The sequence below is a fragment of the Festucalex cinctus genome, chromosome 17 (assembly GCF_051991245.1).
Source record: "Festucalex cinctus isolate MCC-2025b chromosome 17, RoL_Fcin_1.0, whole genome shotgun sequence".
NCBI lineage: Eukaryota > Metazoa > Chordata > Actinopteri > Syngnathiformes > Syngnathidae > Festucalex > Festucalex cinctus.
The window spans coordinates 9,871,309-9,887,192 of record NC_135427.1 but is presented as its reverse complement, the minus strand read 5'-3'; the positions used below and the strand labels follow the sequence as shown (position 1 = coordinate 9,887,192).

At 36.9% G+C, this 15,884-nt stretch overlaps 1 protein-coding gene across 3 annotated transcripts in view; it reads right to left on the bottom strand.

The window, feature by feature from the left end:
* LOC144004602 (protein arginine N-methyltransferase 8-B) overlaps nt 1-15,884 on the bottom strand; it is a 27,204-nt gene that overhangs the window by 9,793 nt on the left and 1,527 nt on the right. For 2 of the 3 annotated variants that reach the window (XM_077501919.1, XM_077501921.1), the window contains exons 2-6: nt 10,952-11,185; nt 8,137-8,292; nt 5,510-5,573; nt 3,665-3,807; nt 2,226-2,313 (exon numbers count right to left, since the gene is read on the bottom strand). In XM_077501919.1, the coding sequence (XP_077358045.1) occupies nt 2,226-2,313; nt 3,665-3,807; nt 5,510-5,573; nt 8,137-8,292; nt 10,952-11,185 (685 nt within the window). The remainder of the gene's footprint in view (nt 1-2,225; nt 2,314-3,664; nt 3,808-5,509; nt 5,574-8,136; nt 8,293-10,951; nt 11,186-15,884) is intronic. The other variant, XM_077501920.1, reaches the window with a different exon arrangement.

Here is a 15,884-nt window from a genome sequence, read left to right as displayed (position 1 = left end):
GCCAAAAAAAAAAAAAAATGCAGGATAGGAGATTGCTGTATATGATTTTTTGGGACAAACAACTCTATTTATGAGCCAAACTAATGACCAAACATTTTTTTTTAGAGTGGGTGAAAATTTGCGGGTCACATCTCTTACAATGTTTCCTATTAAGATTAACGATGCTCCTTATCATAAGACGGCGTTTTTGCTCAGAGTAGCAATAATGAGCGCAGCGTTTTGACTGGAGCGTTACATCAGGCCACTTCTACCTCAGTGCAAAGGTCAAATGAGGCCATCTGCCCGCAGAAGGAGGAGACGAGTGCAGTTTGCGCGCCGCTCGTTTCAGTCCGCCCATGTGTGAAATTCACATTTACATTCACATCAACTCCACTGCATTAAATAAATAAATAAATAGTATCTGAAGAGTAAAAATATTCTGACGTCCCCAGCAAAGCTGCGGGCTGGCTTAATACAGTGACACTTCCGCGCGACTAGCCGCACGCTGCAAATTGCATGGAATATAATTATCACGCACCTCAGCAGTTACGTAAAGTGATACAGAAATAAGAAGTCGACTCGCCACCTCCGTCAAGAGTTCTACATACAACATTAAAAAAAAACATATTTCATTTTAATAAAGTATCCTTCCAAGGATGTTCTGATTAAGTTGTGTTCGAAATTAAAAAATGACATCGCATACAGTATGCACAAAAGTTTGCTCATCTGTAATGCTATCCTTGTTTTAAGATATTTTTTCATGCTGAGATTGACATTTTTGTATGGAGGACCAAAACTGCCAAAATTTAAAATAAATGAATGAATAAATGACTAAATACATAAACAAAATAAATAAACAAATAAGTAAGTAAATAATTGACTAAAAGTGGAAAATAAAAACAGATATAAAAAATATATGTAATTCAAAAATGAAGTAAAAAAATAAATATAAATGGAAATAAAAACAACTATATATATATATATAAAAGTAAAAATACAAAAAAACAGATTAAAAAATAAATACATATTTTTGATGTGTCAAAGAGGTCATATCTGAATGCTGTTGTTTGTCTTTCACGTTATTAATTTAAGCTCCATAATTTTCTTATTAGATATTTGACATTTTGAGATCCGGTACTGGCAGTAGAAGAACAGATATTTGTATGCTAATGATTATTAAGATGCATAACGGGAAAGATGGGAGACGTACCGTCTGACATCTCGCAGACACTGCTTAACTTATTTTTGCTGAGATGATTGAAGCGAGATCAACAAATGTCATCACCTGGCATATTTCATGAATTGTGACTGGCAGTTGAATAAAGGTTCCTCCACAGCTGTTGTAGTTTATGCACACCAAATGTGTTGCAGAAGGTCGTTATGACAACTTGAAATTATTTATGGTCAGCGTTTCACTTGTATGATCTATGGATGAGTGCAACAATGGCTTTGGCATTCTTCTTTTCGCCCTTCTTGTGCTTTTGGAGTGAGATGATTCAGGATGGAGAGACTGGTTGACTAATATTAGCCATCATCAAAGGGTAAGTATAAGCACCAGTTAAAAAAATCATTTGTAGGACTGAAATAGCTGCATCCTGTTGACATTGTAGACTGGATATGTGCACATTTTTTTCTTTATATTTACTCCTTTAACTTGACAGTACGCTAACTATGGCAATACATACTTTTTGACTCAGAAAATACAGTGACAGGATTTTTAATATTTTGCGTCTATACACCACAATTGATATGAAATAAAACCAGCAAGACGGATTCACTAAATCTAGTCTTCACTTGTAATCACGTTATAAAACCTGTCAAATTTTTTGCCTAATTATAACTAGTGTTGTTCTGATACCGTTTTTTGGCTCCCGATACCGATACCGATACCCAGCTTGGCAGTATCGGCCGATACCGATAACATACCGATACTTACGTTTTTTTTTCCTCAACATGAAAAAACTGTCCTGCCATTGGTTCAGATTATTCAAGGGCTAATAGGATATCTTAGATCGGCATGCAGTGAACATGTCACATACCAGTGAATGTCGTGCACCAGCAAGACACAAGATGCTGCATCCAAAATCCTATATTAGCGTTGGAATTAATGGTATCGGCATGTTACTTGTGAGTAGTCACCGATACCGATACCACTGTTTTAATGCAGTATCGGCACCTCTGCCGATACCAGTATCGGTATCGGAACAACACTAATTATAACGCACACATACTTGCACTGAACTTACAATGAATTTTGAAGTCTTTATACTGCCTGTCCTCGATGGCCAACACATACAAAGAGGCACGATCGGGAAACATTAGTCCACCTGGTTTCTTTGAGAAAAAGGAGAAAGAATGGTCAATTGTGTCATAGCTGCAATTTGTTATGCTAAGTCGTCGCAGTATTCACAGCCGTTCATTATCTGGTGCGAAGATTTTTCCAGCAAACAACATGGGTCATTTTTTTATTTTTTTATTTTTTATTTTTTTTTTAAGAGAAAGTTCAAATCTAATATGTTAGTAATCATACTTGAGATCTTAATGTTGTAGGAAAAAAAAAAAAAACATACAGCGTTCTTGTTTTTATTTGAAATTAATCATCTCATGTACTTTCATGCCGTCTTTTATTCACCGACTGTATTTTTACGGTTTAGAATTTTGGTGGACCAGGCTGGACACCGCTCAAATTGTGTTACCATTGTTGCTCCCATGACAATTTATGACATCATTTGCATAACCAATATTATCACAAGTATTATCACCACTAACTGAATTTATAATAGAGGAAACGTACAATGTAAAGGCTTGTAGCACGTTAAAATGTAAGAATTTCTTTCAAATGTAGTAAATATATAAATATACTAACATTTGCACTTAACAGAATCAAATAATGTAATAAAACCTACTAATGTAATTATTTCACCAATAATGTAATTAAAAAAAAATCTGACTGATATTCTAATACCATTTTTACCATTAATGTAATACATTATTACAGTAATGTGGATTTATTACATTTTCAAGTAGATCTTTCCCCCCCCCCTCAAAACTAATCATGTAAAACTTGACACTGTAATACATATGATTTATTTAGTGTGGATTTATTTAGTGTTAAAGCAACTCTGCAGAGAGTTAATCAAGGTAAGCTCCACCCACTTGATAAGAACCGTTCTGCCGCAAAGACTTCTGGGTGGTTACAGTTAAATGTACCTTTTCTTTTTTGTTTATTGTTAGTTCTCTGTTACATCAGAGTTTTAGTGTTGTTATAGTAACGAGGCATGTGACACCTATAATGTTACATTACATTATTTGTGAAATGATTACATTATTGGGTTTTATTTTTCATTAAGTTAAGAGCAAATTCTATTACATTTCAGGCGTGACTACAATTTTAGGAAATTATTACATTATAGGGTGCTACAAGGCTTAGTAAATTAAATGACAAGATCACAAGCTAAGCTGAACTAACTCAACTGAGCTAACTTTATAGTGGTAAATTTATCAAAAAATACTTTCTCACGGTGGTCAGTTTTTATTAACAAAATATTATCACACAACTGTAGTCGGAACCCAAAAGCAAAAAACAAAACAATAAATGACCAAATCTTCAAATATAAATACATTATTGAACTAATATTCACAGTAATAAAGCATCCCAGTCCAATTATGTCATGAAAGTGCGTACCAGCCACTTGTCCCTGGCAAAGATGACGGTGTTCAGCATAGATTCATAGAAGAGACAATATCCCATCCACTCGGATATGATGATGTCAACTTCCTCTACAGGGAGCTCCACCTCTTCCACTTTTCCATTGATGATGGTGATCACTAAAACACATTTTGAAATCTCTTTAAAAAAAAAAAAAGAAGCTGATTCTCTCTTGCCATCCAAAGATCTTGAATCCATCACAATCGTAGTAAAATATTATATATGATATTCTGAAAGGAATGCATGCAGATGTCAAGACTGGAGATACAGTATAGAAGACTTTATGTGGAAACGGGAGAAATGAAACCACAAGGATAGAGCGCTTATACAAAAATTTGTACCAGTGTGGTGTTCTTATGGAAATGTGTGGCCCAGCTGGAGTTTCACCAGAGAGCTTTTGGTTGTTCTCTTTCAGCGTTTTGAGGCTTGATACAAAGAACCCAAACACTCCTCAGGGTGGTTGTTTTCTTTGTTTAAGATTCTCTATTTTTATAATACCGAAAGTCTGATTACTGTATATTCTTGTTTCATTCAATTCCATGTGCATGCTTGTGATTGAAATATACTGTATGTACAGTATAGTGTTAATGCTTCCAGGCTGTTTGATGGCGCTACTGTATTGGAGTCAGTAGTTGGGCAATCAATTATTTTTCAAAATGGTAGGGAGGGGGGCTGTGTGCTTTATAGAGCTAGACTGTGAGACTGTATATTTCCATACTGCGGAAATACGATGTGGAATTGATTTCAGTCAAAACGCTGAGCAGTGAGATACTATGACTACTCTTGGCTCTTGCTTCGGTTTCTCACATCACTACATTCACTGGACAGCTCTTTTCCAACACACTATAAATCCATTTGAAACAATCTGAAAGTTATTATTTACACATTATTTGTACATTAGACATTTTTTTGTCCTGCTAAATCAATTCATTGGCTCAATGTAAATATGTAAAACAAAGGATGAAACAAAAGTTTGGCTTGACAAAATTTTGATTACAATTGCTGATTAGCATTTTTGTACTATTCAATTTTCAAAACACTCATTTTGTTGTTATTTTTTATGTTCTTGTTGCTGTGACTGTTGGTTTGTCTCATCAATGAGACAATAATGAACTCTAATAAACAATTTATCACCCTCCTAAAATAATTGCCAAAGTAAAAAAATTTTATGCAAAAATTATTATTTTTTGTATAAATTATCTGAAAAGTATTAATTAGACTATTAATAGTTAATTGGTTTTTTAATTAATTAAATCTTTTTTTTTATTTTATTTTGGGGACATTGGATAATTTCCATGTGGCACGGTGAATAAGTGGTTAGCACGATCAAGACCAGGCTCCGGCTTTCCTGGGTAGAGTTTGCATGTTCTCCCCGTGCCCGCGTGGGTCTTCTCCGGGTACTCCGGTCTCCTCCCACATTCCAAAGACATGCATGGCAGGTTAAATTGGGCGCTCCAAATTGTCTCTAGGTGTGCTTGTGTGTGTGTGTGTGTGTGTGTATGGTTGTTTGTCTCCGTGAGTGGCAACCAGTTCAGGGTGTACCCCGCCTACTGCCCGAAGCCAGCTGGGATAGGCTCCAGAACCCCCGTGACCCTTGTGAGGAAAAGCGGTTAAGAAAATGGATGGATGGATGGATGGATGGATGGATGGATAATATCCCGCAGCACTCTGTTGATCTGATGCCACAGCACCCTGGTTGGACTCACTACTACTATACAGCCATAAAACTATGTAAGTTTCAGTTGCACAATGGTATCAATTGCTGTCAGAGCTGTCAGAGACGGATTTTGCATTGTCATCAGAACGTTGAGTAGCTCTTACCGCTGTCAAGGTGGTTGGACTTGATGATCCTTTCTGAGTATTCTGAAATACTGGAACATTCAATCTGGGGGGACAAGAAAGAAAAAAAAAATCAAAGAGGACTGCCTGTCATTTAGAAAAAAAATATTTCAATGAGCATTAGGACGCATGAGGTTACATTCTCAACTGTTAAAAAAAAAAAAAAAAAAAACAAGTGCAGATTGTGTTCCATCTCTCTGGAGTAATTTGGGAAATTCAGCCACCATACGACAGGAGAGCCATCTGGTCAGCATGAAGACATCAGAAGAGGAAGGAGACGTATGACGTCTTGATGCCTTGTATCGAAAGACATCAAGCGAGGTCTCAACGAAAGCCTTTTGGCGTGAATACATGTAAGAATGAGATCTTTTGTTTTGGGGAAAGAATCTGATAAGCTTAAGTATCTGAGGAACCCCCAACTGTGAAGCAGACCACACTATGGATATCCTCTCAGTTATTGCATTTAAAAATAAAGATCAAACCTCCACTTTGAAGTCTTTCCTGACTGTGATTTCCTCAATAATTCAAGACAGACAATCAACATACATGCAGAATTGTATTATTATTATTTAATTACTTTATATTATTTTATTTTTGCGGTGATGAACTGCCACACTGCATTAAGTAGTGTCTCCAATATTTTGCCTGGATTATTATATTGTATAATATATATTATATTATATTATATTATATTATATTATATTATATTATATTATATTATATTATATTGTGATACAAAATCATACCATGTAAATAAAAGATTACAGTATTAACTCATTTACTCCCAATAACGTCTAAATACGTTTTTTTAAAATGTTCTAAGTGTCCCAAAGACGTATTTATACGTTTTTTTTTTAATTTTATTTTTCATGCGAGAGCATACAGAAGGCTTTGATGCAGCCTTTCAACTGCAAAGAACGGTTGTAGAAATGGTAGTTATTACACAAACGGCCAGCAGGTGGCAGCAGAGCAAAGGAGATCAACCAGGGCCGTGTAGAAAAAAAAGCTCAATTACTTTGAATTTTAAATAGATTTGTGAAAACTGATTAAACTTAGCTCTTTTCTAATGCTAATTGCTGCAAAACGGAAACAGATAGAAACATACTTTTTTTCCTGATGAAAGAAGAGATTTTAATCTTTCTTTCGATAGGTTCCATGCTTTTATAGCGATAGAACACAATATTCTGTGGGCTTTGCAAAATCAGTCAAAATCCAGTAAAACAGCCGGGAGCGAACGGGATTGCTTCTGTGAAAATGGCTGGGAGTGAATGAGTTAAAAATTAAAGATGACATTATATTAAAATGTATGCACTCTGTGGAATCTGTGCAACGGCACACAACAGCAAAAAAATAAATAAAAAAAATTGTTAGGAGACAGATGAGATTTCCATTTATCTTTACAGAATGCTGGCATATGAAACATGGCATTTTGGTCCAAATATGAAGAAAAAGCTGGTCGAAGAATCCCTCTTCTATTTTTGTTGTTCATTTTCCACAGACAGCAGATGAAAGAGTCTTGACCATCTATTCCTAATTTCTTAAATCATTCCCAATGAAACAGAACTGGCCTTCTACGAACATTACACATTTGTTCTGCAGTGCACCCAATAGCTGTCATCATAATTTACCACAAAACAAGTTTGTTTCTGCTTTGGCCAGGCTAATCGTTTGCTAAAAGTTTAAAAGTCAATTGTAATTTATTATCTGATGAAAGGATGCAAATGTAAAGCACATGCGACCTAATGGGATCAGAGTTATATGGGAGGCTATCGTACGCCTCTTGGACATCTTGGAATCTAGCGTCTGATTTATTGGCTCTCGTGAATATCAATTTCTTCTTTTTCTTCTTTTAAAATGTACACATGACAGTAAAGTGTTGAGTTCACCTGAGTCGTTGTCTCATCTTTCACATAATGCCTTATTAACTTTTGCAAAGAACATTATGATCCGGGCCTGCCTTTTGTGAAGATTGTCGTGCTCAAAAGCGGATTCAATCCCTCAAGTCATAGTTCCATTTTTTTTTTTGGTTTGTTTGAGCACAGCCAGATGGGCATCAGTGACACAAAAATGAGCCGAAGCAGAAACATAAACGTGAGAGAGAGAGTGAGAGTGAGAGAGAGAAAGGCAAATACACACGCAAGTGCATAATGTCAACCAGTACCTTACAATTCTCTTGGCAATTCTAAGTTAATCATTCCTCCCCTGAAGCAAATATATACTCCCTGGCGTGCTCCCAAAATAGGAGCCATGTGGTGATCCTAAGCTAGTGGTGTGTATCCACGGACATGACCTGACTAGCAATTACTTGTGCCCCCAGTGCACGGTGACAGAGCGAGCTCTTAAATCGTTTCTGCATGGCATGTGTACTGGCCTGAGAGGCTGTAACACTTTTATCACCTGCCCGAGACAGGAGATTCCTCAAAGATTATATAGTAAGCCTGACTCATGGTGCTGCGGTTCAAATATATGTCCAGATACATATGGGACATGTCGCAAAGAGAGCCGCATAGCGTACACGCTATCAAGATGGGCTCCAACATGGATTTAAAGCCTGTTGCTTTGCCACAGGAAACCTCCATTGTACATAAATAGAATCATATGTTACTTACCCCATACACATGCTTTGCTCCAGCTTTGGCAGCAAACATGGATAAGATCCCAGTTCCGCTTCCAACATCCAGAACTATTTTGTCCTTGAACACATGCTTGTTGTGGTACATGGAATTGCGGTAGGTGAGCGTTCTCACTTCATCCTTCAGCATCTCCTGTTTTAATCGTACAGCAAAACAAGGTCAGGAAGATGGTGTTGGGGGTAACGCCTTGGCAATTTGTTTACCTGAATTTAAAAATATACAGTGTGATAACTGTGCTTGTGTTTTGTATTGTATTGTATTGTTTTGTATTGTATCCGAGTCGCATGGTTTTACAAACAAATCAATAAAAGCTGTTTCGGGAACACTGACATAAGCCTCCTGTGAGTATATCCATTTCTGTCTTTTCTCTACCTCATATAGTGAAATGTGCTCAGAAGGGACATAAATATACTTGACTCTACTCCTAAATCATTAGAAAGGAAAAAATGGATGTCACAAGTCAGACTAAGTTCATATTCTCTTTTAGTGTAGCCTATTGAATTCCACTAACCATGCTGGAAAAAAATAACCTTCATTAATTTACTCCCAGTAACGTATAAATACGTTTTTTTTAATGCTCTAAGTGTCCCAAAGACGTATTTATACGTTGTTGTTGTTTTTTTGTTTGTTTTTTTTAATGTTTTTTTTTATGCTAGAGCATACAGAAGGCTTTGATGCAGCCTCTCAACTGCAAAGAACGGTTGCAGAAATGGTAGTTATTAGACAAACGGCCAGCAGGTGGCAGCAGAGCAAAGGAGATCAACCAGGGCCATGTAGAAAAAAAGCTCAATTACTTACAATTTTAAATAGATTTGCGAAAACTGATGAAACTTAGCTCTCTTCTAATGCTAATTTCTGCAAAACGGAAACAGATAGAAACATACTTTTTTTTTCCTGATGAAGGAAGAGACTTTAATCTTTCTTTTGATAGGTTGCATGCTTTTATAGCAATAGAACACAATATTCTGTGGGCCTTGCAAAATCAGTCTAAATCCAGTAAAACAGCCGGGAACGAACGGGACTGCTTCTGTGAAAATGGCTGGGAGTGAATGAGTTAAATGAAATGTGTAATAATATATGTAAGAATAATGTGATATTAGCGTGGTATTGTTTTATTCATGAGAGCTCCAGATGGATGAACTGGATGTTCTGATTCATTTGTAATATTTTTACCAGTTCTGTTATATAGCATATCATTTTGCAGTCAGGCTTATTTTCATGTTTATCTGCTGGCATCTTCTGACCATTCGCAAAATGATTGGATATTTTTCTGGTGTGACAAAGTTAAGTGGTCAGTGGCGTGATCTGGTAGATCTGGTAGCGCGGAACCAGAGCTCACCATCAGCAGTGGCAGTAGTGTCATTGTAACGTGCTTGTGAGCGAGCAGATCCAGCAAAAAGAGCTCTGGTGGAAAAAAAGGCTTTAGTGTTAATTTTATCAACTATTTTCAAATGTAGTCTCAGTTTTAATACAGTTTCAATCACGCTGGTTATTATTATTATTTTTTAAATCATAGAAGAAAACCTTTTTTTTTTTTTTTGCTAGCAGATAGTAGATTTTAGTCCAGTTTTTATTACGTGACGTTTTAATTAATGAGGGTTTTAGTCTAGTCTAGTTTAGTTTTGTTGACGAAAGTACTTTTTTTTTGTTTTCTTTGACGAAATTAACACTAGTTGGCTGCCACTTTGAAATGTGTATTACTGCCACCTACAACAGGACTACAGTGAAACAGTTTTGCCCTGCAAGTCAAAACACGTTAGGATACATGTTCTGCTCTCTTCTTATTGCACTACACGCTGAACCAAAGAATATTCAATTTAACGTGTGTATTTTCTGGGAACCTATCGCAGGCTTTTCGCTAAAAACTCACCTATTCGCCCTTTGTGCTAAGACTAAAGCAACAAAAATATTGATATGCCATCATTTGGTGGCATCTTGGTGCCAAGCAACTCTGTTGAATAAAGTTGAGGAGCTTCGATTAGACAAAAGTATGCTTTGCCAACATCTTGTGGCATTTAGACAATTATAGACCATTCTTGTTGTGTACTGAAAGGTTTGGATCCCAAATGCAGACACAAATAAGACTTTCTCCATTTATTCACATCGAGAGGCAGAAACTCAAAGACGCTGTACACCGGACAGTTGGACAATAATCCGGCAAACCACACACAATTCACAAACTGAACCTACAGACAGTGAATCGTAAAGGACTAAAGAACGACTTCACGTAAGGTCCAGACATCACCTAAATGATTAAAGGTTGACATCACGAACATCACGTTTCGTAAACAGACACTTGTTACATCAGTACCGAACAGACACATAACAGATCAGGAACTCTGGCGCATGCGATCCAGGCCATGACAATTCTAGAGTTCAGTTATGCTTGAATTTTCACAATCTGTGACATGGTCATGTCTCTATCGCTTGCAAATGGTATATATATACTGTATATAAATATTCACATATAAAATGCACAGCAGCAAATGAAAAATTAGCTGCAAGTCTGCGCATATTCCATGCTTAACACATTCACTGCCAGCCCAGCAAAAATTATTATTTGACGTCTTTTTCCGTCAATGGCAGTCAATGACTTAAGATGAGATGTAACCAAAATTGATGGATTTTTAAGCAACATTTGGAGGATGCTGCAATATAATCACAAAATATATTGGCACATTGTGTTTAACACATTCACTGCCAGCCCAGCAAAAATGCATGATTTGACGTCTTTTTCCGTCAATGGCAGTCAATGAGTTAAGTGTACATGCTACAGGAAATAGCAACATACCTCATGGATACCAAAGTGGGCGTAAGAGTCAAAGTAGTAGTCTTTTGAGGTCATCTCCTCCGGATTACACAGCTTTCCCATCTTGCCCCGTCCAGGGCAGCTGGGCAGGATGGCAGCATGTGGTGTGTGTGGTGGGTGAAGAGGTCTTGGGATAGGCTGGATGGAAGGCACAGGCTTTGGCAAAGAGGTTGGCTGAGCCGACTGGGATGCAATGACGCGCACCGGCTGTGGCTGCTAGACAAACAATAGATGAAAAGGATTTGACAAAAACAAAAAATGATCTTAGTAATTCACCTTAAAAACATGCACAGGTATACCATTCAAATAAACAATGCACAATATAAGGTACGAATGATCTGTTGTTGGCTTATTCTTATTCTTGAATAAGCGCAACTGCCAGTTTGATGCTCCATGTGGCTGTTTCGTAAGTCCAAACAGATCACCATTTCTGGCGCATACTCCGATCACCGGCTTGAAGTCAGCCTGTCTGTCAGCACCAGGCAATATAAATTGTTGTTCTGCGCAGAGCTCCCTCATAATGCCCTGATTATCATCTCGAAGGCCTGCTGAGAAGGCTGTATCACTATCAGGCTGTGCATTTGTGAGTGAGTGAAACAGAGAACTCGTAATGAAGGAATGGATACACAGAGCAGGTAAGTTATTCTAGTATTAACACTTCTTCTGACCTGAATTGTTACCACTGGCAAAAGCAGGACATAGTTTTCATCACAAAAGGTCAACATGTCCAGAGGCACTAATGTTAATGGATTGCTTACCGACATTATGGTGAAATTGATGTTTACATGTTTACCTCATAATTGGAAGATCTGGATTTGAATGTCTGATGTAACATATCTACAGTATGTGACGTTTGCATGCTTTTTTTTTTTGGTTCCTTCACTTCTCAGAAAAAGTGTTCTTGTGAAATTGCAACCCTGCACAAGGTTGTGAATACAGTATAAGTATGAATGAATTATCAGATTCATTATTTCTCCTAGGAACTTTTAAGTTGTAAGGGTACATATGTGAACACGGACAAAGATGTGCAAAAAAGTTTACCTGACCTGATGAATTACCGAAAACCGAAACCGTGGCCCAAAAACCGAGGTACGGACAGTGACGTCCTCTTGTTTATGTTTAATAGTGATGCACGATAATATCGGTGGCCGATAATTATCAGCTCTTATCGACCATTTTGACATCAAACAGTTAAACCAGATAATAGAGAAATCTGCCGATAATTATCGGCAATTTGATTTCATACAGATAAACCAGATAATAAAGAAATCCATCAATAATTATAGACATGCAACGTTGGTCCATTTGTTGTGTTTGTGGCTCATATAAATAAAATTCAGCTTCATGGTGCTTTACATACAATGAAACATTGTGCAAAGCTTATACAATGTTTCAATGTATTTGTTAGACTTATAGTAGCACTTGAAAGCATATTTGTATACAAATTAATTTTGCAAACAATTATCGGCTTACTTATCGGTTATCGACATCGGCACCTCTAGATTATTGGTTTATCGGTATCGGTTGTAAATTGCATTATCGTGCATCCGTAATGTTTAACCAATATAAAACATCATAAATCATGCTGTTTCTTCTAAGTACTGTCTCAAATGTTCTCCAATCTTGATCCTGTAAATATATAGGATCGTCGTCCAAGAAACGTTTCTTGGGAGTGGCAATATGGCGGCCTCTCGGCTTCAAAAGTCTTGGCCTATCAGCTATCCAGTTATATATACAGATCAGTGGGGAGCTGGCTTCATAGAACTTGCACTACCCATGATCTGTTTCTCCTTTTCTTTGCATTATGGCAGCATTGCATTCATCTTGCAATGTCAAACTCAATCCATCATTAAACATGTGCAGTTATCGCTAAGTGCACAAATGTATTGGGATGACAGAGACATCTGCTTGGCAAAGGTCAAAAGGTTTGATAGAAACAGCACACATCTGAAGAACTTTATGTTGGAGCATTATTCATCATGTTTATATTGCGAATATCTTACGTTTGATGGACTGTTATAGCCTGGAGATTCCTTGTTACAGTGGGTAATACATTGTGCTGCAACGTCAGAGTCATGTTCATGTGGCTTGATCCATTGCACTTTCAAAGTATCAGTGAGTAAGGTACTTATTAGCCCATTGATGCTGCTGTATCAAGTTTAAAGTGGAAGTCACGTAAAAAAAAAAAAAAAAAAAATCTTGGCAATAATACTCTATGTGCCACTACTAGTGTAAACATGGTATTCTGATTAATGTTGCGTTTGTGGAAAATGAGTTAAGAAGACATACGCAGGGATTATTTAGTAGAGATGTTCGATACCACTTTTTTTCAGACCGATACCGATACGCAGACCCTCAGCACTCACCGATACCGATACCAACTGCCGATACCAGTAGTACATTTTGACAAATAAAAAAAATCACTAAAAGATGTTTTTAAACAAATATATTTCCTTTAATTTTGACAAAAAAAACAGCACAGTCACTCTTCACTAGTCTTAACGCACAAAATAAAACACAAAAATGCTCTTTTAGTTTAAGATTCACAATTTTGAAGTATTTCCAAACCAGTGAAGTTTTGGTGAAAAACTGCTGCAAGCTAGCGCCAGTTACAGGCAAGGAGGACTCACTTAACGTCTTCCCCTTCTGCCATCGGTCGCTTTTACTCGTCTGCGTCACGAGTACTCGAGTACTTGAAAAAAGGCTGCTATCGCCCCGATACCGATACCTGGTATCGGTACTCCCCCATCCCTATTATTTAGCATAACAGAATACTGTCATTACATTTTTTTTTAAAAAAAAAGACATGCACGTTTTGTTTACAGATGGTAGTTTTTCACGGTGAAAATGTTATTTGAAAATAATGCGATCATATGGCAAATTTGAACATGTCTTCATTAAAAAAGTGCAACACCGCAGCAGCTCCCCACAGAGGGAGGCGGTGTGGAAGAACGTTGCTGCTGGGGTCAATGCGTAAATTTAAATGTAGTCCTTTGTGATCACAATAATATTACAGGGGAAACCTGTTGAATGGTAGCTCATTAATTTATTTCATTTAGGGGCAATACTACAGGGGAGAAGCGCACTTGACTTAAGAGGAAATATAAAATCTTTACGGTTATAAGAAATAAAACGGAGCGCAATATATGTTGCAATGTGAGCGCATATGACTACGGCTGGTAATGTTGCAAATATAAGGCCGGATTAAGTTCTGTATGTAGATGATGGATTGTGATGTGAAACGGTACTGCTCAAAACGATAATGTCCAGAAATGCCAGCATATCTATGCATATGTTCGTGACAAAAGTGGACTTTCTAAAGTATGCGCTATAGACGTGTCGTGTCATGGCTGAAAGGAGGCGGGGACAGAGAAAACCTCGTTCATTGTGATAAACCTGCTACCGACCAGGTTCGGTGCATAGACTCTCTTACTATGGTAACTGATCGAGAGCTTATATGACCTCTTTTTATGAAACAGGTTAGCGTTATCTCTTTTTCTCTGGTTTTAGTTACCTCCCTTTGTGAAATGGAAAACACAGTTTCCCACATTTCACAGTTTCTTGACTCAGGGTTCTCACTAAACCGGCTTTCTGAAATGGACCCCACGTATACCTGAACCTATTTTCAGTGACAAAACAAATATAGAAAGTGGTGGAGCGGTCTACTCACTCTAAATGCGCCGATTTACGCTAACAGGAAAGTTGCCAAGACACAGCAAAATAGCCACCTCAATTTGCAAACATAACAGTACTTCTATCCATCCATTTTCTTAACCAATAAATCCTCACAAGGGTCGCAGGGACGCTGGAGCCTATCCCATATGGCATCAGGCGGTAGACGGGACACACCCTGAACTGGTTGCCAGCCACTCCAAGCATAACAGTACTTGTAAAATCAGCATACAGTTTGAGGGGATGACAAGCACAGACCTCAGTTCCTCCATTAATTCAATAATGTGATGTTTATTTGCGTCATCTTGAGGGACACAAGTAGCACTGTTTATCTCTTAAAACAGTTGGAAAAAAAAGATTTACTTTTCAACTTTACCAATACACACATTCCAGAAGTATTTGATTCAAGGTAGACATTTTGCACATTAATTCCAAGAGGAGAAATAGGTTGATTTTTGTTAACTGATAAAATAAAAACAAAACTTTTAAACATCTTGGTTTATATAATAAATAAATAAATAAATAAATAAATAAATAAATAAATAAATAAATAATATAAAATCAGGAAAAATCATGAATCAAATTTTTTTTGTTAAAAAATTGTGGATTTTATTTTTAGGCAAAATCTCCTTAGTTTCTTCCCAACATTCGCTGCTGCTTCTCTTCCACTAAGAACCATTCAAAAGTGAAGTAAAGCTTAAACACAGTGACAACACAAGTTAATGCTGGCTGTATGTCTGATATTCGTTGAACATTTAGTTTACACACTCAAACTACCTATCAAACTATCCATCTAAAAGATTACGGCTGCATGTTGTCACGCAAAATGTAACAACGCGAAAGCCCATTTCACCCGGCAGGATAATCTGCCCGATTTGATCCCCGAATGTCCCCTCCCAACAATCGTAAGGACTCTCCGATATCCAAAAGTTAATCTTAAAAGATCCATGCATATCATGCAACTTTTTTTTTAAGCTTTTAGCCATATTAAAATGCTATTTCCTCACTAAAACCATTCGTCGATGTATGAGAATTTGATTAGTTTTTAAAAAAAAATAATAATCTCGGTAAATAATGAACAAGAAAATAAGTTGTTGCAGAGTCAAACTGTTCATTATTTTCTTAAAACTTTTTTTTTTTTTTTTTATAATTGTACGGGCAAGAGAAATTTACAACTGTTCACATCATCAATTTTTTACACCACTTGCAAATAGGGTTGCAGGTGAGTCTGTCAGCTGACTTT